Source organism: Halichoerus grypus, chromosome 6 (genome assembly GCF_964656455.1).
Source record: "Halichoerus grypus chromosome 6, mHalGry1.hap1.1, whole genome shotgun sequence".
NCBI lineage: Eukaryota > Metazoa > Chordata > Mammalia > Carnivora > Phocidae > Halichoerus > Halichoerus grypus.
Genome location: NC_135717.1, coordinates 157,990,914 through 158,015,828, shown reverse-complemented (window position 1 = coordinate 158,015,828; position 24,915 = coordinate 157,990,914). Strand labels below are relative to the sequence as shown.

Sequence of the window (24,915 nt, the reverse complement as noted above, 5' to 3'; positions counted from 1 at the left end):
AGGTTCTTTTTTTTTTCTTCCTTTGGCTGTGGCTATACAGTTGTTCCAACACCCAACACAATTTATTGAAAATAGTATCTTTTTTTTTTTTTTTTAAGCTACACGCGGGCTTGAGCTCACAACCCTGAGATCAAGACCTCAGCTGAGATCAAGACTGAGCCACTCAGGAACCCCTATCTTTTTCTTACTGATTTGCTTTTGTGACTTTGTTGAACATCCCCTTACTATAAATTTGGTTCTATTTCAGGACTCTCTGTTTTGTTCCATTGTTCATGGGTCTATCTTTACACCAATCTCAAACCGTCTTGAATACTGTAGTTTTTTTTTTTGTTTTTTTTTGTTTGTTTGTTTTTTAAAGTAAGCACTATGCGTAACGCAGGGCTTGAAGTCATGACCCTGAGATCAAGTTTCATGCTCTACCAACTGAGCCAGCCATGTGCCCCACTGTAACTTTTTTTTAAATATATTTTTTAAAGATTTTATTTAGTTATTTGAGAGAGAGAGAGAGAGAGAGAAGGAGCAGGGGGAGGGGGAGGAGCAGAGGGGAAGGGAGGAGCAGACTCTGCTGAGAAGGGAGCCTGATGCCTGGTTTGATCCCAGGACCCTGGGATCATGACCTGAGCTGAAGGCAGGTGCTTAACCGACTGAGCCACCCAGGCGCCCCCCCCACAGTAGCTTTTTAAGAAGTCTTGAAATTGGTGGTACAAGGCCTCCAACTCTGTTCATCTTTTTCAAAATTAGTTTGATATCCACGTCTTGTATATGCCTATAAATTCCAGAATCAACCTGTTTCTGCCAAAAAGCCTGCTGGGTATTTGCTTGGGATCTATAAATCTATTTGAGGAGAAATGACATCTTAAAAAATATTGAGTCTTCTGATCTACATATGTGTTCCTCAATTTATTTATGTCTTTTAAAATTTCAGCAACATTTTTTGGTTTTCGGTAGGTCTTGTATACCTTTTGTCAGATTTATCCCTAAAAATTTCATACTTATGCTAGTGTAAATGGTACTTTAAAATTTTCAGTTTCCTATTGTTGCTAGGATATGGAAACAATTGATATTTTTATTGCAATAACTTTTTTAAAAAAATGAAATTTACATACAACAAAATGGATAAACCTTCCATATGCAGCTCAAATGATTTTTATAAATAAGATATTTTTGGGGGGAATACTTTTAGGTTGATAGAAAGGCAGTAAGGATAGTATAGTGTTCATATACCTCACATCCCATCTCCCCTATTATGTGTGTGTGTGTGTGTGTGTGTGTGTGATTTCTTTTATTGTAGATCTTTTTATTTTTGTAGAGGGATTACCATGTAATGCAGTAAAATGCTATTCATACATCTCATTTTACTAGGATATACTGGTCAACTTCTCTGCTGAAAGTCTTAAAATTACTTTTTTTTGTGGAAAAAGAAGATAGCCTTTGGATTTCTTGTTTGTATTCACTCTGTAACAATCAATGCCAGGTTGGCAGGTTTGTAAATACTTACTCTGGGTAGCAGTTTTCAAGGTAGCCATGTATTCCCCTGCACAATACTCTCTGCTAAGTTACTAATAACAAAAATGTGGATATAAGAAATTCTGAAAAATTTTATGAATCAAGAAATAATATTGGTTGGAGACCTGTAGCAAAGATTTTTATTAGGCTTCTCATAGTCTTTTTTTTTTTTTTTAAAGATTTTATTTATTTATTTGAGAGAGAGAGAGAATGAGAGAGAGAGCACATGAGAGGGGGGAGGGTCAGGGGGAGAAGCAGACTCCCTGCTGAGCAGGGAGCCCAATGCGGGACTCGATCCAGGGACTCCAGGATCATGACCTGAGCCGAAGGCAGTCGCTTAACCAACTGAGCCACCCAGGCACTCTAGGCTTCTCATAGTCTTAATAAGAATTTACTCCTGTGTTATGCTTTGGGTTTATGCTCTCAAGCAGTTTTCATGAATCACTAGAGCTTTTCATGTACCCCTTTGAAATAAGGTATGCATGACAGATTTTCTATGGTTGAGAAAAACAGATTTTAAGGATTAGCTATTCATGGACTATTTTAAAACATTGAAAAAGGACAGGATTCAGTAGTATTGGAGTCCCATCTCTTTTATTAATATGTTAAATAGTATGGTACATTTGTCGCAATTAATGAACCTATATTTATAAATTATTGTTAACTATAGCCTGTACTTTGCTCGCATTTCCTAAGTTTTTTACCTAATGTCCTTTTTTATTTCCAGGATCTCATTGTGAATATCACATATTTAGTCATCATTTTGTTTTAGACTCCCGACTATGACAGTTTCTCAGACTTTCCTTCTCTTTGATGATCTTGAGAGTTCAGTAGTACTGGTTATTTTGTTCAGTGTCTCTCAATCAGTATTTGTATAATGTTTTTCTCATGATTAGAATGGGTTATGGGTTTTTGGCAAGAAGACCACAGAGTCAAATGCCATTTTTATTATGTCATATCAGAAGTACATGCTATCAACGTGTCTTATTGTTGATGTTGGCCTTTGTCAGATTCTCAACTGTAAAGTTACTCTTTTGCCCACTGTCATACTGTATACTTTGGAAAGAAAAGCAGCCACACACAAAAAAGAAATGAAGGGTTATGTTCCACTTCCCTGAGGTTGGAATAGAGAAAACTTAAGTTATTTGGAACTTTTCTGTATGGGAGATTTATCTCTTCTCTCCCAGTTATTTATTCAATCATGTTTTTATATCTATATATACTCAGGTATATTTATTTTATATTTTGAGTTATAATCTAATAATTTATTTTGTTGCCCAAATTGTTCCAGCTTTAGTCATTAGGAGTGCTTTCATTTGGTTCCTGTGTCTCTTCAATTGATTTTATTTTTTATATTGCTCTTATATCCTATAACCTTGCTACACTCATTTATTAGTTCTGATAGCTTTTTAGAGGATTCTGTATGGTTTTCTGCACAGATGATCATGTCGTTTGGGAAAAAAGGCAGTTTTACTTCTTTTCTGAACAGAATGTCTTTTTTTTTTCTTGCCTTATTGTGTTGGCTAGAACCTCCAATACAATGCTGAATAGAAGTGGTAAGAGCAGATATCCTTGTCTTGTCTCTGTCTTAGGGATAAAACGTTTTAGTCTTCCATCTTTAAGTATGATTTTAGCTGTAGGATTTTCATAGATGTCCTTTGTAGTTTGGAGGAGCTTCTCTTCTGTTCCTAGTTTGTTGAGAATTATTTTTCCATGTATGGTGTTAACTTTTTTATGTGCTTTTTTATGTCTCTATTGAGATCATCATGCGATTTTACTTTTTAATATGGTGTATTACACTGGTTGATTTTTGAATGTGAAACCGATCTTCATACTTGGTCATGATGAACTTCTTATATATTTTTTGTTAAGCTGTGAGTTATAGCTTACCTTGTGAAATCTGTGTGGCACCTTGTAATTGTATTTTATTTTTTGAAGATTTATTGAGAGAGAGCGAGAGAGAGCGCATGTGTGTGCATTGTTGGGGGAGGGGTAGAGGGAGAGAGAGCCTGACGCGGGGCTCAGTCTCACAACCCTGAGATCATGACCTGAGTTGAAATCAAGAGTCACCTATTTAACTGACTGAGCCACCCAGGCTCCCTGGGATCACTATTTTAAAATAATGAAATAGAATAGAAAATATCAGACTGTATTAAACTATTGTTCTGTGAAATTTTCATCTTAATTGTGTGTGTGTGTCTGTATGTACTACGCTGTAACATAAAGTGTATTTCTTGACCTAACTTATATCAACATTTTTCAAATTAGCTAGTTCACTTTTTGTCCCTGAAGATAATAAGGCATAGAGTAGGGCAAGAAAGCAAGTAGCCCCAAGAGGAGAGTGCCAGATTAAAAGAGGTACAACGGGGGTGAAAAAATGGGGTTAGATAATGGAGAAAATGAGGAAATACGGGTTTCTTTAGAAAAGCCTCATCCATTTATTTTTTTTTTAAGATTTATTTATTTACTTGAGAGAGAGAACGAGCGGGAGGGCAGATGGGGACGGAGAGATAATCTCAAGCAGACTCCATGCTGAGTGCAGAGCCCGACGTGGGGCTCAATCCCAGGACCTGAGCCGAAATCAAGAGTCGCTCACTTAACAAATTGAGCCACCCAGGCGCCCCTGTTTCTTAGTTTTGAGTGGAGTGATGTTTACATCTGCATGATGAAACCCATGGACTATGAAAGGATGTGATTAGTTGCAGATTAGTAACTTAATGTTCCCAGCCAAAGGACTTGGTAGTCTTTCAGATTTTGGGAAGTCTCTCCAGAAACATCCTCTCTTGTATGACTTTAATGTGGTCTTAAGGTACTTTGTTCTCTTCTAGAAATACTGTTTTGAATAAAATCAAGGAAAAGTTATTAAATTTGCTTAAACAAAGATAATTCTTACATATATTCTTATAATAGCTCTTCATATACAGTGAGAATTTAATCCTCATAGGGATGCACGGTCTTGAGATACTAGCTAGTGATGTCAATTACTAGTTCATTTCATAGGTTTGAATTGGGCCCAATTTAGGAGAATGGAGCAGTGATGGGAGAAGAATCGTTATGGTATCTTTAAGTTCTAACGTATTGGATCTGTGTTTCTCTGGCACTCATATTCCTTTATTATTTGTCATCTTGATACTAAGTGTTGTAGTTTCAGATTTCTGAAGGAAAGAATCTGATTAAACAGCCTAGATGCCTTTTCAACTTCTAGATCAATCACCTGTACCCAAGGAAGTATGTCTTAGGTGTACACTTTTCTCCTGTATTTATAGCCTTTCTCTGGGAAGATGGAATCACTGGTAGCTGGGCAGCCACCCTAAGAGGGGTTTGTTTATTAATAACAAGTTAATTATATTAAATGATAATGGTATTGAAAACCAACTTATAATACTGAAGTAATTTTATTTTCTGGACGGTTAAAATTAATCCTTTTTCTTTAAGTCAGTGGTTCTTAATTAGCCTTTTTTTGTTTCTAAAAGCCCCATTTGAAAATATGATAAAATATCTAAAATATCTTGGACCCCTTGAAGTCCATCTAGGAACTTCAGATTGCAAGTGCCTACTGTAAGTTTCATAATCAAACAGTTTAACATGCATTGTTAAATTCCCTGTAAAACCTAGTTGTTCAGGCTATAGCATGAAATATCACAGAATAAAAATGATTATTTCTAGTTACAGCTGTTATTTAAGAAAATAATTATGAAGTAGCAGAGCCAGTTACTAAGTTTAGAAGAATAGTAGGCACTGATGTGAACCTTTAATAACATGTACAATAACAGGAACCATAAACAATTTCAGGACAAGGTGAATAACTCAAGAGATGCATATTTACTGATGAGGTTTGAAAAGAATGTCCCGGGGTTTTAATATTTGAATGCAAAGAAGTAAGTGTAGAAGAAGGTAGGTAACTAGGTCAGAAAAGGGTTTATAACTGTGTTAAGATTCTTTTGAGCTCTAAGATTTTATGATTCTAATAAGTGTATTTAACCCGGAGATGGTACATTTGAGAAATCTGTTTCAGGTTGCTTTAGCAAATAAAACAACTGTATTATCTTTGTTTTAATGATGTAGCTATAGAATGGATCTGATGAAAGTTCAAGTAAATCATGACTAAAATTTATAGTAACATTAGATATAAAATTTATGCTTTTTGATTTATGATCTGCATACTTAGTGTTTTATCAAGACCCCCAATTTTTTTTTGGAAAAATTTTACCACTGGTTATATCAGGTCTCTGTGTTCATATTCCCATTTAACCTGTGTCTTTGTATTAGTAATAAATAGCTAACACTGAGTTTTCCTGTGTATTAGGGACAGTTCCTAGCATTTTACATATTCTAACCCAGTTAATCATCAAAACAGCCCCGTGAAAGCAGGTATTATTTTGTTATCGCCATTTCACAGATAAGGAAACTGAGGTATAGAGAAGTTGAGTAGTAAGTGGCATTTTTATTCTTGCAGAGCTGGAATTCTTAACTTTTTCTGCATTTATGGCCTGTTAACCTTTAGCAAATTATAAATCTTTGATTATGGACTTAAGTCTACTTAGCACAGTGCTTTGCATGTAATTTAGACTCTAATAATTATGTATTGGTTCTAAAATGCATAACCTAAGTCAAGTGCATTCTTTCCATTTGCCTGGAAATTTTATTCCTCTAGTTAGCTATTTCTGTTGTTAATACTGAAAAAACTAGTAAATGTATTTTCATGTATTATGTGTAATTAAAGAAGATTTTGGATAAAATGGAAGCCTGTTTTCATGTTTGAAGTATGTTTTCAAGTTGTTACATTGTTAAAAAGATGGTAAAAGTTAACCAATAAAATATACACATTCACACTAAAATTTATTTCATAGAATACTAATCTTAGAGTGAAGGATACGTTTATTTTAAAATAAACCTCTTTGCATGCCATAATGTACATAGTAATGAAAGAGTGTGTTTCTGAATTAAAAAAAAAAATCAGTAAAAGTTGTGCCCTTTTTTTACATATCGTATGACTTTCTTCTGTGCTGTTGTGACTTTGATATATTCAGGTCAATCAGCTTTCTCCTTTATCCTCGTTTTGAGTCTTTGTTAACAGCTACTTTGGTTTTGTATCTATGTTATGCTTCGTTTCTCCCACCCCTCCCTTTTATCTTAAGTAAAAAAATAATTATTCAGAAGTTTAATTCATTGACTTAAATTTCTGCCCTATTTTTAAAAGTTTGGTTTTAAAATGTTTATATAACTCTTCAGAGCTTTAAATGGTTCTTTAGTGAGTGGAAGTGGTTTATTTCAGATAACAGTTTATTCTCTTTAGGATCAGGCCCTTCTCAATTATAATATTCAGTAGAGTAATACAATTATCTGGGGATTTCATATGGCAATTTAGTTCGAAGAGCTGTAGCAACACTTGGAAAAAGTATAGGTAGAAAAATACCTCTTCCAAGCCTTAATGCTCTTTTGTGAGTTTCCCTCCCTTTGTTTGCCTCGTATACACTTACAGTCTGCTTTTCCTTTATCAGTTAAGTTATGAAAAGTGTGGCTGAAGAATCATCCTCCAGTTTCTGTTTTTGCAAGAAACGTAATTATATTAATAAATGGGGCACATTTGTGCAGAATGAAAATACATGAAAATTAAAGCCTAACATGAATAATGGAAGATAAATAATTTGATATATGCACTGTTTATCCAATGTAGGGAATAAGCTGTTTAATAGCTGTGAATGTAAGTTACCATTATATCTTCTGCTTTCTATTTAAATAGTTCAATAGATGAGCAGTATTAATATGTTTTCCAGATTAGCTCTATAACTTGACCATTTGAAGTCCTATTTGGGTAAGCATGAACTTTTGATTTTGCTTTAGTTTAAACTATAATCAATGTGTCCATAATTTAATCTAAATAAAAAAAGGGAAGGAAAAAGAGAACTCTTATTTGGATATCTGTTTTGTACCAGATGCTTTATGTATTATCTTTAATCCTTACTAAAACTGTTTGAGGTTGGTATTATTTTCCCCATTTTATAGATGAGCAAACTGAGGCACAGAGGTACCACAGTAAGTGGCTAACAGGAATTTAGACTTACTTGTCTGACTTTAAGGCCCATGCTCTTTGTAGATGTTCTCCCTTTAATAAGAACTAAATTGAAGGTAGAATTTCTTGTTAATGACATGAATTTTAATCTTTCCATCTTTCACTTTTACTCTTGCCAGGCCTGTCTTTTTGGGTTTTTGATGAACTTTTGTCTTTATAAAAGTGACATACGCTCCTTATTAGAACACTTAAACATATAGGAAAGTATAAAGACGAAGAAGTCTAAAATCTTACCAATCATAGGTACTCTTGATATTTGACATTTTATAATGTATTTTTTACATAATTGAAATCACAGTATGTAAGTTTAAACCTCAAATTTTCACTATAATATAAGCATTTTCTTTATATGGTTGGCAAGACATATTACTTGATATGTATGTAGCATGATATAATTAAAGAGATTATTTCCCTTTGGACATTTAAGTGCTTTCACTTTTTTCCCTTTGTAAATGTCATTGAGATGAACATTCTTGTATATACCCGGTCAAGATGTTGCTTGATTTCTTCACTAACCCCTCCCATATGCACACACACACACCCTTACATCCCTTCTTGCCCAGCACTAAGGATATATAGTCAAATGTTGGTTACTCAGATTAGTCTTTGCCCATCTGTCCCTCTGTCTGTCCTTCCTCTCTTCCTCTTCCCTTTAAATATGCTTATAGTATTTTTGAAATATAATTAGGTTATTTGTTTCAGGTTGATTTCAGCTTTAGGTGCTTCCCCTCTTCTCGTTCTTTCTCATTTTATTTTTACATATGTAGAGTATTAACATGCTTTCCAATGTCAGAGCTATTCAAGGCCACCCCCTCCTCATGTATACTATATCTGCTGTCTTCTAATCATGGATTTTGCTCTAGCAGTTGTCTGTCCTTACTGTACCATCAGTAGTTTTCTTTTTTTCTGCATCATTGTCACCAACATATAAGCTTGCTGAGTTCTCTTGCCTTAATAAAGAAAACAAAACTCTAAAGCAACCTGGTTTCTCTCCTGCCTTACTGGTTCCTCTTTTGTAATCTCCTTTATTGGTTTCTTTCACATTTCTTGGCTTCTTAGTGGTCTCTGACCACAGTCCTTGAGCCATTTAATTTTCTGTCTCCATCTTGCAACTATAGATACCATCTCTAACATTGGTGATCACCAAATTTGTATCTGCAGCTACTGAATGAGATTTGAATATTTACGTAATTGGCATCTCTTATTGGATATCTAATGGGCATCTCTTAATTAAACTATTCAAAGCCTAAATTCTGATCCTTAATCCCAAACTTATTTCTCCCTCTGTTTCTTAACCCTGATAAATGGTAACTCTATCCTTCCGTATACTCAGACTAAACACCTTGGAAGTCATCCTTGACGTCATTCTGTACAATCAAATCCTGTTGGCTTTACTTTCAGAATCTCTCTCGACTTTTCCCTTTCTATCACTTTTTACTCTTCCATCTTGATCCAGGGCAGCTCTTCTCTTACCTGGATTATTGCAGTAACTTCCTATCTGGGCTGCCTGCTTCTGTCCACGTCCTCCCTTTCATATATTCTCAATGGAGTGAACCTTTGAAAATTAAAGTTTCCAGGGGCACCTGGGTGGCTGAGTTGGTTGAGCGTCTGACTCTTGATTTCAGCTCAGGTCATGATATCAGGATCTTGAGATCAAACCCTGTGTTGGGCTCCACACACAGCGTGGAGTCTGCAGAGAGAGTCTCTCTCCCTGTGCTCATGTACACACTCACTCTCTCTCTCCCCCTCAAATAAAAAAAGAATAAATCTTAAAAAAAAAAAAAGTTTCCTATTCTAGTCAAACCATCTCCAGTCACTCTCATTTTTACTCAGAGTAGAAGCCAGAGTCCTCAGAGTGGTTTTAAAGGTTCCGTGTGATCTGGCCCCTCTTATTTCTCTAACTTAACTCATTTACTTTTACTCTTGCCTTTCTGCTCCTTTTCTCCAGCCACATTGACCTTCTTGCTATTCCTCAGACATGCCAAGCATTTTCCCACCTCAGGTTTTTACCCTTGCTTTTCCTTGGCCTAGAGCATTCTTCCTCTAGATATTTGTATAGCTACCTCCTTCACTTCCTTCAGATCTTTGCCCGAATGTCATCTTTTCACTGAGCGTTTTCCTGTCCATCCTTTTAAAAATTAAAAGGTTCTCTGCTTATTCCTGCTATCTTACTATTTTGTTTTTTTTCCCCTCCATAGTCAGAATCTGACTTACTATGTATTTAACTTATTTTTTCGTTCCCCACAGAACTCTGTCCCTTTAAGTCCCATGAAGGCAGATTTTTTATCTGTTTTGTTCATTGTCATATCTCCATTGTTTGTTAATTTATAGGTATCAATTAGGATTTACTAAATGAATGATTGAATGAAATGGTCAAGGCGTTGTAGAATCAGTCCCTTTGTCCTTTCTGATTTATCTTCTACTCTCTTGGTCCTCTTGCAGTTCTATTTTATACCATGCTCCCTCCAGCCTGAGAACCTTTCTTTGTGTTTTATTCCCTCTGCTTGGAATACTCTTTCTTCTGTCTCCCTTCTTTTCCTTGCCCAGTTAAGTTCTACTACTCATTCTCAAATATCATCTCAAAAGTCCCTGTTTTCAGTGAAGCTCTAGATTAAAACCCTGTACTGTATTCTCTCTTAGTCATGGTTTTTGGTGTTCTGTCTACCAACTGAACTGAGAACTGCACAAAGGCAGGAACTCCTAGAGTGTATTGCTTGTCAGTGTATGTGTCTGAATAGTGAATTCTCAGTAAGTACTTAGTGAATGCTCCCTTCTAGCTCTAATAATCTGCGTTGAGGTAGTGGCAGGTCATTCCTATATGATTAAGGGTGAAAGCCTGTCAGGAAACATCATAGTATTAAACCAAACATGATTGGTGGTCAGTATAATACAACCCAGCATCACTGGTCAAATATGGGTTAAATGTGAATTCTGTATTTCTCAGTTGACATTCTGTGAGACGATATGAATCCCAATAAAATATGGCTCAAGAAATTCTGGTGCAGAGTCAGTGGGAAGCATGAAAGGAAGCATGTGTGTATTTATTGATATTCTTGTTGATGTGTAGGGCATGTGAATAACCAGTATATTTTGTTACTTTAATAATTAGTTTCAAAAAAGGTAAAAGACTGGCTGATAACTCCTGTTAGCTGGTAGTTAATTTTGTCGGTAGTTTCATTTTTGAAAAAAGTACTTCCTGGGCAAAGTTAGCAGTTTTTCATTTTTTTTAGGGTTATTTTATTTATTTATAGTTTTCATTTGAACAGTTTTTATTTCAAGTCATATATAACATTACTTTATTCGTGCATCTTCTCAATTGTTTCTTTCTTATATTTGCCCTTTCCTTTCCTACCTGGCAAGTTTTGGCTTTATGTTCAAGGATCTTTTTGTAGTCTTCGTCCACTTTTGGTCCAGTGGTAACCACCTCGCTAGGGTGAATGGCCACATGGACAGTTGTGCTATTCACCTTCTCTCACTATACTCGTTCAGTGTAGATGATGTATTTCTTCCTGTAAACCCGGACTACTTTGCCAATCTGCTGACCTTTGTAGTGTCCTTGCACAACCTGTTCTTCATTCTCCTTTTGGATTAGCATGGATCGAACGTTGTACTTCTGTCTCAGCTCTTTGGAAAGAGGGGAAGAAGACATAATTTTTCTGTGAACGTGGGAAGGTGCCTTGAAATGTCTTTTATGGTTCTTGCTCTGGTTAGAAGTCACGAAGGGATTGAACTTCATTTTAGCCGCTGTTGCTTCAGTAATGGCTGCAAAAGAGACAAACTAGGGTTGTTGTAAGGATCAAATAAAATGATGTATATGGAAGTACTTTAATGTATATGTATAATTTGTTGTTATTACTGTTATCTTTATTAGTTGTGATATTGGGCAAGTAAGTTAGTTTCTCATTATGTTTACTTATCAAATCAGTGGGAATAAAAATAGTATTGACCTTAATGGTTTATCGTAGGAATTAGATGAAGTAGTAATGCTTACATGCAGGGAACCTGGTACACAGTAAACCCTTGGAAAATGTCCAGTATTGTTTTAACTATTATTGTTATTTCCAGTCTTTTTTCTTAAGTTTAAGAATTTTCATTTTTAATTCATCATAGAGAATCTGTGTTCTTTAATTAGAATTTAGGATCTAGTCTCCCTTGTGACTTTTGGCACTTTTACTAAGCACTTTACTACTTCATTTATCTTAACTCCTACAGAAAGGATAAATGGTATTTGTACAGCCAATTTAGGATTATAAGTAATTGGTATTTTTAAGTCTCATGTAGAAAACACCAAAATAGGCTGCCAAGTAGAGTTGCATAATCCCTTTCCTCAGAGACCTTTTAGAAAAAGATTTGTGTACTCTAATTTATTCCTGAATGATCTGGGTCAGTTTCTGAAGCTGGGAATCTCTGGATGATTCTAAAAAGGAGTACTAATATCCTTTGATATTGTTCTTGGGATGATGAATGGGTAGCAGCTGCTCTTGCTACTTCTAAAGGGTCCCCTTATTCCCTTAACCTTCCTTGTAGGTTGGTTAGTAAAATAGGAATATTCCTTTCTGTGCTGTGGTCTGTAGCAAAGTGAACAACACGTGGTTATGGGATGGCCTTGAGCTATCCCCACTGCCTTGCATAGTACCTGGCGAAAAGTGGATGTTACTTAAATATTCATTAATTTGAAAGACAGTAAGAACCAGAATTTTATGTATGTAGAAATATGATATTCAAATATATGCTAAAAACACTGTAGGCTTTGTATAAGAGAGCTATGGATAAGAGAGAGATCAAAACAATAACAAAACCTCATTGAAAAACATGGATTAAAGTAGAGCCTGTCACTGAAGTTTTGTGTTTCTTTGTGGTGCTATTATTTTTAATGCTTTGTATATTTGCAAGAATGACTAGGGTACAGTAACTGACACTAAAATGAATGTCAATATATATTCTCTTTCAGATTTACTAAAAATTTATCTCCTGACAAGATAAATCTAAGTACCCTCAAAGGAGAAGGTGAACTGAAGAATTTGGAGTTGGATGAAGAGGTGCTCCAGAATATGTTGGATTTGCCAACATGGCTTGCTATCAACAAAGTTTTTTGTAATAAAGCATCTATTAGGGTGAGACTTTGATATCTGTGCAAATCATTTTCTGTTTTCATTTTTTATTTCATTCCTATCTCTTAAAATAAATATTTTATTTTAGTTTAGATAGTTCTATAAAAAAACATTTTCATTAACAATTTAAAAAGACAAATACCTATGTCTAAGTAATTGCGTAAATGTGTGCCAGATAAATTTAATTGAAGTCATATGCTAATATATTATTAATTTATAGTTTAATTTTTGTTTAAAGTTTAATTTTAACATTTAAATGAAGTATTAGTAGTTATTAATAAAATAATTGGTTAAATTTGGCATATATTCAAAGATATTTTTTCATAAGATTTATTGTTAATAGGGACAATTTAAATTTGTAGTAAGTAAACATGATTTCAAATAAAGACATGAAACCATCAGTCCTTACCTTATTCTGTACATTGTACTTTTATTTGGAATTTTATTTCTTTTCCTCATTTGTTTCTTCCTCAAGGATTTTTAAGTTTTCTTTTATTATTATTATTATTCCTCCTTATTAAAATTTATTCCTGCATACCTTTGACTCTAATCGTATGTCATATCACTTCTTGCTCTTAAAGACCAGTCTTTTTGAGAGTCTGCTCAGTAGAAATACTGCATGAGTAATCTGTTTCATAAAATTAAAATTGGACTCCAAAGAAAAGATTGTAGAAAAGTTCCTATATTGTTCAATGGTGACCTTTAACCCAAATATCTATAAAGATGTGACTTTTTAGTGTATGTTTGAACATTATTATTTGATATTGCCTACATTTACCTGAGTGGCCTCACCTTAGTGTTTTTCTTGAATATCTACAAAAAGATTGGTCAGAATTTTATTTTATTAAAAAATTTTTTTTCTAAAGATTTTATTTTTAAGTAATCTCCACACCCAACATGGGGCTTAAAGTCATGACCCTGAGAGCAAGAGTCACATGTTCTTCCAAGACTGAGCCAGCCAGGCATCCCATGGTCAGAATTTTAGAATTTAAAAAACTGTTCAATGAATAAAAGACTGGTTATGCTCTGCTGGGAAATCTTAGTTTAAATTACAAAGTTAAAGAGGTGCCTGGCTGGCTCAACCAGAAGAGCATGCGACTCTTAATCTTAGGGTCGTGACTTCAAGCCCCACGTTGGGCATGGAGCCTACTTAAAATTAAATTAATCAATGATGAAGTTAAAATGTGTTTTAAGGTCTGGGAAAAAAGAAACTTATGAGGACCTAAAATTCTTATTTTAAAAGATAACTAAGAAAATATGATTAGTAGTCTTTTCTTATATAAAATAGGTACATCTAATTTCAAGAGTCTAAGTGAGTTGCTCAGTTTATTACTTTGCAATTTGAGAAAAAGTCATCTGATAGAATTTGGTATGTTTATCACTATATTTAGAGCACATCTGTGTTGATTGCTGTTTCAAATTATTTTTTAATGATTGATTTTAAAGAAAAAAATTTTGTTTGTTTTTTTTGGTAGATTCCATGGACAAAATTGAAAACACATCCCATCTGTTTGGTGAGTTCTGACTTGCCTCAGAAATAAACATTTATATATGCATATGATCTAACTATTCTGCTAATATTAATCTTTTGTTTCATAGAAGCACGGTCTTCTGGCTTTTCTACAGATTGGCTTTCATTTTATTTGGATGGTACTTAGTTTTTTCAGCCCTTAAATGAGAAGTTTGAGTTTTAAAATGGGAGGGTCCTTTAAAATTTTTCAGATGTATTATGTTCTAAGTTGTTATATTTTTATTGTATCATTTAGCTCTTTATTGACATACTATGACAGTTTTAGTAACATTTAATTCAAACTGTGTTTCTGATTTAGTGATCTACTAAATTAAATAATATGCACCTGAATATACTTTCCTTTTTTTTTTTTTTAGATTTTATTATTTATTTATTTGAAAGAGAGCACACACACATACACAAGAGTGGGGTGGGGAGGGGCAGAGGGAGAGGGATAAACCGACTCCCCGCTGAGCAGGGAGCCCAGAGGGGCTTGATCTCAGGACCCTGGGATCATGACCTGAGGGGCGAAGGCAGATGCTTAACCAACTGAGCCTCCTACTTTCCTTTTTTATGGAAAATTGAAGAAAGATTGGTCATTTGGTCATTTATTGATTCATTCATTCCACATATATTTATTGAGCACCCTCCCTGTGCCCTGAGGGAACTTAATATTTTTATAGAGGAGACCACCAACAAACAAGTAAACAAGACAATTTCAGATAATAAATGCTATATTAAAATAGAGAATGAAGAATGACTGAGTTGTGTTAGTGATGACTACTAAGGACATTTGATCTTCAAGCAAAACTGTTAGCTTGAAAGACATTTTTTCATTATGGCAATGTTTATTTTTTCACATTTCTTGCATATTTCATATTTTTCAGTGTTGCGTGTCTTAAATCTCAAGTCTTAGATTGGGATAAGCTTTTACAGCTACTTAAATCCCATTCATTAATATATAATCTCATTTAGCAATTAATAATATCATACATTCTGGAATTAGAGATTGCACTTCTGTAAAATCTGATGATTTCAGCAGCATATGGCTACTTGTAGTATTTTTGTCTCATACTCCTAGATGCCCACAGCTTTTTTATCAGATGCCTTGAGAAAGGACTGAGCACATTTTCTGTTTTGGTATTTGTCTTTTTAGACTTTTAGAGAGACATTTAAAGTGACTCCGCTTACTTACTGTTTACGTTGTTCCTAAAGAAATGAAAGAGAAAATAGTGTTACATGATATTTTCATAAAATACCTAATTTTTAAATTTTTAATGTATTTTTATTAGTCCCTGGATAAAGTAATAATGGAAATGAGTACATGTGAAGAACCACGAAATCCTAATGGCCCATCACCAATTGCAACTGCTTCAGGACAAAGGTAAGCTATTTCCATTAATCTGCATGACTTGCAAAGGGAGTTCTTTTCTGTAGTCAGCTCTGTTATCTGTAGTAATGGAACATAAAATAAAATTTCCTAACCTCAGACAGTTTCTATTTCAGTCACCTTTTCCCATCATATCTTGCAGTTTTGGTATTACGTTGCCAAAGTTGTAGAATTGATTTTTAGCCTCTTTTATTCATCTTGCTTTCCTTGATATTAAATAGTAATGATCAACCAAAAACATCCTATAAATCAGATAATATCTTAGTCTCTGAATAGTTTCTTTGCCTCTCATTTATTCTATGCATCAGTGGAACTTTTATGACTCTTACGGGTTAAGTTGATGTCCTAAAAAATTATAGGCCTTTTGGGTTACTCTAAAATTCATGAAATATAGAATGTTCACACTTTATATAAATTGGATTTTCATAGATAAAATTAGGTGCTAATAAAGTAGAAGCTTGGGGGCCATTTTGCAGTCTTAAAAAGTTAGATGTTAAAAAAATAGATTTTTTTTTTAAGATTTTATTTATATATTTGAGAGAGTGAGCGCGAGGGCACAAGCAGGGGGAGGGGCAGAGGGACAAGCAGACTCCCTGCTGAGTGGGAAGCCTGATGTAGTGCTGGATCCCAGGACTCCCAAGATCATGACCTTAGGCGAAGTCAGACACTTAACCAACTGAGCCACCCAGGCGCCCCTTAAAAAATAGATCTTTAAAAAATTGCCTGTTTATTATTGCGGTCATTAAATTTGGCTTTCATACTATATATCATTTTCTTAAGGCAGGATTTCTGCACTAATTTTTGTGCACCTATTCATGTAAAATGTTCACATAGATTTTAATGTGATTAGTGCCTCCTCAAGTTGTAGAACGCAGCAGCCCTGAACATTTTATAGAATTCGGGTGCTATGTCAAACCAATGATAAAACTCTTCTTTGGAATGAACGTACATGGGGTGCCTGGCTGGCTCAGTTGGTAGAGCATGTGGCTATTGATCTTGGAATTGTAAGTTTGAGCCCCATGTTGGGTATAGAGATTACTTAAAAATAAAATCTTTAAAAAAATAAAAAAAAAGAGAATGAACGTACACATCAGATACACAGACACACACACTCGTGCATTTCCACCTTCCTCTTTCACCAAGGTTAACTACCTTTACATTAGTGCTTTCTGTGAGAATACCTATAGCCTGATCAGTAACACTCCACATAGGAATCTGATGGTGATCCATCAGTCCACTGCTAAGAGTTGACTAAAGGCCAGGTTTATCAGGTGTACAGTTTATATTTGGCCTACAGGTAATAGTGACTGGGAAAAGAGCTTTCACATTAACTTCTTTGTAGTTTATACATCATCCAGCAATTTGAGATTTTAAAGTTTAAATTATGATTTCATGTGTGATAGAGTAGATTGGAGCAGTTGGTCATGTTGGATAGAGTCCAAAAAATTGGAGAAAAAGTAGAGGTGTTTATAAGATTATTGAAAGTGGAAAAGAAGATCAGGAAAATTGCTGTTGTTGATAATGTTCTTCCTAACTCATGTTTTTATAGTATCAATAAGCTTTATAATTTTGGCTTTGTAATCATATGATGATAATCCTTATATTTTTATGTATGGCAGTATGGTTAATCTATTTCCACATTTTCCAGACTTGCCTGATTATAGCATTCACTTAGGATGCTTATTAAATCTATATTCTTCTAGGTCCCTTTTTTTGAAATTATGATTCTTGAGGTCTAGAATGGTTATCAAGAATGTGATTATGTATTTTTAACAATTCTTTATACTTATACAACTTGGAGAAACACTGATCAATATGATTCTGTCTCTATGAGATTAAAATACAGGGAAATGAATATTTAACAGGCTGGCCTTACCTTTTGTGCCAGACCTGTGAGTTGATTATGTTCCCATAGATTAATGATCTAGTAAATTTGTAAGTTCAGAAATTTTATCACTTCATATAGAGGAGATCTACATCTTTGTGAAGATTAATCAAACTTAGAAGAGACTTGTTTGAATACTGGAATTTCACCTTTTTAATTTATAATGGATGACATTGCCAGAAACTTGTAGACTTTAGTCATTGATTCAGGCTTCACCCGTCTGGTGGTAAATACTCCAATTCAATTGTAACACTTTTTTTTTTTAATGCACAAGTTAGAACAGATGGGGTTGGATATTCCAAAGGGCATTGCCAGATAATAATTATAGAATAATATATTCTTTCCAACTCCAGGAATATTTCTAGCCAAGTGACCAAGTATTTGTCCTTGGGATTAAAGCAGCTTCTCCCTAGGATGCTGATGAGTTCTTCCTCTTCTGTTTTCAATAATATTGTAAATAATAGTTACATTTCATAAAGTATCATGAATCAAGAGATAGGCTGTTTGGTTCATATGCATTATTGCATGCAACCCACATGTAACTTGCAAAGTATTACCTGATTTAAAAGATAGGTCATCTGAGGATTAGGAAGCTTAGGTAATTTATTCAGTAAGATAGTAAATCAAGACGCTTAGCAGCAGGTATAGGAGAGGGATGTACATGATCAATAAAAATGATGGGTTCACTTTTATACATGTTGGCTTTGAAATGTATGGGAGGCAGCCTCGTGGAAATAGCTGGTAGACATTTGAATTTTAACACTCTGAAGTTCTTCGGAGAAATCTGGGTAGAGATTTAGGAATAATGGTCATAGTGATAATAATTGAAGTAATGTGTTATGTGGACAAACTTTTATTACCCTTCCTGCCAAAATATATTGGTAGTCTATATTCCAGTCATACTGTACTACTCATTATTCTCAAAATATGACCTCTACTTTCCTACTTTTCTGTGCCTTTCCTTGTACTTTTCCCTAATATAAGATTTCCCTTATTCCTATCACTCACTGTAGGAAATATATTTTTCTTTCCTAGATAGATTTCCTTAGTTATGAACAATTTCTTCCTCTACCAAGTATAATGATGATTCCTTTTTTAAAGCACTTAATTACAGGCTGCCTAATGTTTCAGTTCCTACGTATGTGTTTTTCCTCTCCAAGTAACTTGCGAGCCCTAGAATACCACAACTATATTTCAGTTTTCCTTATGTCCCAGCATTGTGCACATGGTAGATGCTCAATAAATATTTGCTGAATTGGATTAGAAAATATGAACTTTTTCTGACTTTATTCCTAAATTTGAGATTATATTGTAGTTATAGTCTGTAGCCTTCTTTGTGTCAGGAATTTAGCTTTCTTATTTACTTTGTAGATTCCAGTTGTTTGAACATCTGGCAACTTGAGAATAGGCAGTTTTGGGTAGTGATTATATATAATAACCTATTTTGAAGAGTAACCTTTCAGGGGGTACTGGGTCGCTCAGTTGATTAAGTGTCCACTCTTGATCTCCTCTCAGGTCATGATCTCAAGGTCATGAGATGGAGCCTCGCATCGGTCTCCTTGCTGGGTGTGACACTTGCTTAAGATTCTCTCTCCCTATGCCCCTCCCCCTGCTCATGCACACGGGCCCTCTCTCTTTTTCTCTCTCTCTCAAAAAAAATAAAGAGTAACCTTCACTCACACCTATCAAAATGGCTTCAATCAAAACCACAAGGAACAAGTGTTAGTGAGGATGTGGGGTAAAGGAACACTTGTGCACTGTTGGTGGGAATGCAAACTGGTGTTGCCACTGTGGAAAACAGTATGGAGGTTCCTCAAAAAATTAGAAATAGAACTACCCCTACAATCCAGTAATTGTACTACTGAGTACAACAACACTGAATACTACTGAATTGCACCAAAGAATGCAACAACACCAATTAGAAAGGATACATGCACCCCTATGCTTATTACGGCATTATTTATAATAGCCAAGATATGGGAGCAGCCCAAGTATCCATCGATTGATGAATGCATAAAGAAAAAGTGGTATATATCTACAATGCAGTATTACTCAGCCATTAAAAAAGAATGAAATCTTGCCATTTGGAACAACATGATGGGTCTAGAGCGTATAATGCTAAGCAAGATAGGTCAATCAGAGAAAGACAAATACCGTATGATTTTGGAATTTAAGAAACAAAACAAACGAGCAAAGGGAAAAAAAGAGAAACAAACCAAGAAACAGACTCTTAAGTATAGAGAACAAACTAATGGGTACCAGAGGGGAGGGGTGGGTGAAATAGATGATGGAGATTAAAGAGTACACTTCCGATGAGCACTAAATAGTGTATAGAATTGTTAGGTTACTATTGCATACCTGAAAGTAATATATTACTGTATATTAACTATACTGGAAATAAAATTAAAAACTTACAAAATAAAGAGTAACCTTAAACTTTAAAAATCTTTTATCATTTTGAGAAGAACATTTTTATAATTTACATGTAATCAGCCTAGATTATTGTTTTAACCAAAAAATTTTTTACATAAAAATGAATAATATAATGGTCAGTTTGTGCACTTGTGTGAGAATATTAACAGATAACCTTTTAATGATTTGTTTTGGCTTTAGTGCATTATATTTTGTTTTGCTTTGTTTTTCCAGTGAATATGGCTTTGCTGAAAAAGTAGTTGAGGGAATTACTGTTTCTGTAAATTCCATTATTATCCGCATTGGAGCAAAAGCTTTCAATGCATCCTTTGAACTTTCCCAGCTAAGGATCTATAGCGTAAATGCAAACTGGGAACATGGAGATTTAAGATTTACTCGTATTCAACATCCACAGAGAGGAGAGGTAAACATTTTTTTTCATTCTTTGTTTAAAAAATGTTTTAGTCACTGATAAATAAAAGAGGACATTTTAAAATACTTACTTCTTATAGTTACCTAGATTTACATACTACATTTACTCTTACCTTTTAACTATACTTTTCTCTGTATTTCTCTTAGTTATTTAATTAAAAATGTGCATATTTTAGTGTTTTTACTGTAATCTTTCAATTTATAGTTAACAAGCCCCTTTTTTTAATGAACCCCATTTTAACTTCTCAGCTACTCAGAATTGAATTTTAAATATACAAAACTAAAATGTTATTTACATTTTTTTTGTTCACATGATTCAAAGGCTCTTTGTACTTTATATCAAAATTGAAGTATAAACAGCTTTATAAATAATATAATTGAAGATATGTTACTGAATTTGTTGTAACTATACAATTTAAAAAATAAAAGCATAGTGAATATATCTAGAATGTCATAAGAAAATTAGTAAAGACATAAAATTTTATTTAGCTTATTTGTTTAGCTTTTTGTTGTTTTTACAAATCTACATGTCTCTCAGTTCTGTTTTGCTTGAGTAACTGAAGCTATTCTCTTTGTTCTCCTTAGATTTTGACGTTTAAAGAAATAAATTGGCAGATGATTCGAATAGAGGCAGATGCTACTCAAAGTTCACATCTTGGAATTATGTGTGCTCCTGTTCGATTAATAACCAACCAATCAAAAATCAGAGTCACACTTAAAAGAAGAGTAAGTCAGCAGGGTGACCTTTTTGGTTCATGTGATAACTAGTGGAATTGAGAGGAAATTTTAAATAATTTTCAGGTGAAACCTTGGAATATTAAAACAAAGCAAAATAAAAGGAAATATAGTGCCTCAAGCAGTATTTGAAGAAATCTAGTGTAATAATATTTTTCAATTTTCTGGATTTAACATTTAGATTTTTACTTTTGATTAATTTAATAGATTCTCCATTGCCAAATATATATATATATATATTTAAAGATTTTATTTATTTATCAGAGATAGAGAATGGGAGACAGAGAGCATGAGAGGGGAAGGGTCAGAGGGAGAAGCAGACTCCCTGCTGAGCAGGGAGCCCGATGTGGGACTCGATCCCGGGACTCCAAAATCGTGACCTGAGCCGAAGGCAGTCGCTTAACCAACTGAGCCACCCACGCGCCCCAATTGTCAAATATTTTTGAACATTAACTGTCTTATAATTTCATTTCTTCTATTGAATCTTACTTAGGAGTATGTAAACAGCAAAACCTCTATTATCAGTAGCCAAAACTAGCTTTTAAAAGGTTATTAAGATATGAATGCTAATTTGGATAAATAGGGAAGATAGTTACTTAAAGATATCAGAAGTTGAAAGTTCACTGTAGATTGTAATGAAATTTAATGGAGTAATGACTTTTTAAAACATGGCTCAATTAAAGTCTCAGCAATATGTTTTATATCACTAGACACAAATATTCTAAATTAAATTGAAAATTTTTTTTCAGTATAATGTTTAATACAATATTGTGAAATGTGGTTAAAATAGCATTCAGTTTATAATTTTAATGCTTCTTTCTGTACTAGAATTAGCACAATTAATATAGGTAATTTTATGATTTATTAGCTATAAGTGCAAAATTAAATTATATAAGTGCGTGTACCTGTATAATGTGCATCTGTTAAGGTACAGGAATTTGTCAGTCTTTTTTAGCACTCTATCTCCAATACAAGGAGATATTCCTTCTATAGAGCACAATAAATAATTGGTGAATGAAGGAAGGATCTGTGTTTAATTTCATGCAGACATTTTAAATATTTTAAAAATATTAGTGCATTGTAAGTTTTATGTCTTGGCTTAATTTTATGAACCATTTTTTCTGACAGTTAAAGGACTGCAATGTTATTGCAACAAAGTTAGTTCTAATATTGGATGACTTATTATGGGTTTTAACGGATTCCCAGTTGAAGGCTATGGTACAATATGCAAAATCTCTTAGCGAAGCAATAGAAAAATCAACAGAACAAAGGAAGAGTATGGCTCCAGAACCTACGCAGGTATGCTTTTAAGAGGAAAATACTTAATATGTAAATGGTTTAAAAATCAGAATGGTTAGTTATTTTCTTTATGTGAAATAGATTGTAAGACTTTGAGTCCAAGAATCTTTTATCTAGATACCTTACTGCATAATTTTCTACACATGGAATCTATATGAAAACATATTAAATGTGTTTCTGACTATATGATGCTTATTTTGTTTGGAATTCTGTACTAGGCACTAGAGTTAACGATGACATAAAAGTATTTGATGTTATAAATACCTCTTTTCGTGCTCGCTTTGGTAGCACATATACTAAAATTGGAACGATACCGAGAAGATTAGCATGGCCCCTGTGCAAGGATGACATGCAAGTTCATGAAGCATTCCATATTTTTGAGAGACTATGGACTCTGAGAAACAAACTAAGGGTTCTAGAGGGGAGGGAGGTGGGGGGATGGGTTAGCCTGGTGATGGGTATTAAAGAGGGCACGTACTGCATGGAGCGCTGGGTGTTATATGCAAACAATGAATCATGGAACACTACATCAAAAACTAATGATGTACTGTATGGTGACTGACATAATAAAATAAAATAAATAAAAAATAAACACCTGTTTTCAGGAAGTAAAATACAACTTAAACTTACTAAAGTAAGGGCAAAAGGAAAAAAACTTGGGTATAGTCAAGGGAGAAATGTGAGAATTAATATTACAGAAGATGTAAAACCCTGGGGAATTGCTGAAGTTCAACACAAAACTGTTAGCATTGTATCTGTTCTTAATAAAAACAAGGGATATTGTAAAATCCTATTTCTTTGAAGCTATTTCTTTGGAAACAGAGTAATATATCTCAGATATATGGCTTATTGGTGATCTGGCTTGGTGCATGGAAGTAGCATACATTTTAAGCTTTCCTATGACTATTGAATTGGCATTAAGTACTATCTAGCTGCTATGTGATAAGGAACAGGGCTAGACACTGTAGATGTAAAAATGAATATTATCTGACCCTGTCCTCAAGGATCTCAGAGTATAATGGAAAGTCAAATATAAAACAAGTCATTGTAGTTCATCTTTTTTTTTTTTTCAATGTGATTTATCACAGTAATTTTTTTTTTAATTTTTTTATTGTTATGTTAATCCCCATACATTACATCATTAGTTTTAGATATAGTGTTCCATGATTCATTGTTTGTGCATAACACCCAGTGCTCCATGCAGAACGTGCCCTCCTCAATACCCATCACCAGGCTAACCCATCCTCCCACCCCCCTCCCCTCTAGAACCCTTAGTTTGTTTTTCAGAGTCCATCGTCTCTCATGGTTCTTCTCCCCCTCCGATTTCCCCCCCTTCATTCTTCCCCTCCTGCTACATTCTTCTTCTTCTTTTTTTCTTTCTTAACATATATTGCATTATTTGTTTCAGAGGTACAGATCTGAGATTCAACATTCTTGCACAATTCACAGCGCTTACCAGAACACATACCCTCCCCAGTGTCCATCACCCAGTCACCCCATCCCTCCCACCCGATCCCCCACTCCAGCAACCCTCAGTTTGTTTCCTGAGATTAAGAATTCCTCATATCAGTGAGGTCATATGATACACGTCTTTCTCTGTTTGACTTATTTCGCTCAGCATAATACCCTCCAGTTCCATCCACGTCGTTGCAAATGGCAAGATCTCATTCCTTTTGATGGCTGCATAATATTCCATTGTATATATATACCACATCTTCTTTATCCATTCATCTGTTGATGGACATCTTGGCTCTTTCCACAGTTTGGCTATTGTGGACATTGCTGCTATAAACATCGGGGTGCACGTACCCTTTCGGGTCCCTACTTTTGTATCTTTGGGGTAAATACCCAGGAGTGCAATTGCTGGATCATATGGTAGCTCTATTTTCAACTTTTTGAGGAACCTCCATACTGTTTTCCAGAGTGGCTGCACCAGCTTGCATTCCCACCAACAGTGTAGGAGGGTTCCCCTTTCTCCACATCCCCGCCAACATCTGTCATTTCCTGACTTGTTAATTTTAGCCATTCTGACTGGTGTGAGGTGGTATCTCATTGAGGTTTTGATTTGGATTTCCCTGATGCCGAGCGATATTGAACACTTTTTCATGTGTCTGTTGGCCGTTTGGATGTCTTCTTTGGAAAAATGTCTGTTCATGTCTTCTGCCCATTTCTTGATTGGATTCTTTGTCCTTTTGGTGTTGAGTTTGATGAGTTCTTTATAGATTTTGGATACTAGCCCTTTATCTGATATGTCATTTGCAAATATCTTCTCCCATTCTGTCAGTTGTCTTTTGGTTTTGTTGACTGTTTCCTTTGCTTTGCAAAAGCTTTTTATCTTGATGAAGTCCCAATAGTTCATTTTTGCCCTTGCTTCCCTTGCCTTTGGCGATGTTTCTAGGAAGAAGTTGCTGCGGCTGAGGTCGAAGAGGTTGCTGCCTGTGTTCTCCTTTAGGATTTTGATGGACTCCTGTCTCACATTGAGGTCTTTCAACCATTTGGAGTCTATTTTTGTGTGTGGTGTAAGGAAATGGTCCAGTTTCATTCTTCTGCATGTGGCTGTCC

The 24,915-nt window shown here is 34.6% G+C and overlaps 1 protein-coding gene, 1 non-coding gene and 1 pseudogene across 4 annotated transcripts in view; 2 read left to right on the top strand and 1 right to left on the bottom strand.

Moving 5' to 3' along the window:
* Positions 1 to 24,915, top strand: part of BLTP3B (bridge-like lipid transfer protein family member 3B) — a 116,262-nt gene that overhangs the window by 19,511 nt on the left and 71,836 nt on the right. For all 3 annotated transcript variants that reach the window (XM_036086034.2, XM_078076460.1, XM_078076461.1), the window contains 6 exons: positions 12,531 to 12,693; positions 14,166 to 14,204; positions 15,493 to 15,584; positions 20,122 to 20,311; positions 20,905 to 21,045; positions 22,183 to 22,353. In XM_036086034.2, coding sequence (XP_035941927.2) covers positions 12,531 to 12,693; positions 14,166 to 14,204; positions 15,493 to 15,584; positions 20,122 to 20,311; positions 20,905 to 21,045; positions 22,183 to 22,353 — 796 coding nt within the window. The remainder of the gene's footprint in view (positions 1 to 12,530; positions 12,694 to 14,165; positions 14,205 to 15,492; positions 15,585 to 20,121; positions 20,312 to 20,904; positions 21,046 to 22,182; positions 22,354 to 24,915) is intronic.
* LOC118531815 (large ribosomal subunit protein uL24 pseudogene) lies at positions 10,876 to 11,315 on the bottom strand (annotated as a pseudogene).
* Positions 22,626 to 22,732, top strand: LOC118531828 (U6 spliceosomal RNA). Its single transcript, XR_004915413.1, has one exon. It is a non-coding gene; the product is annotated as a U6 spliceosomal RNA (small nuclear RNA).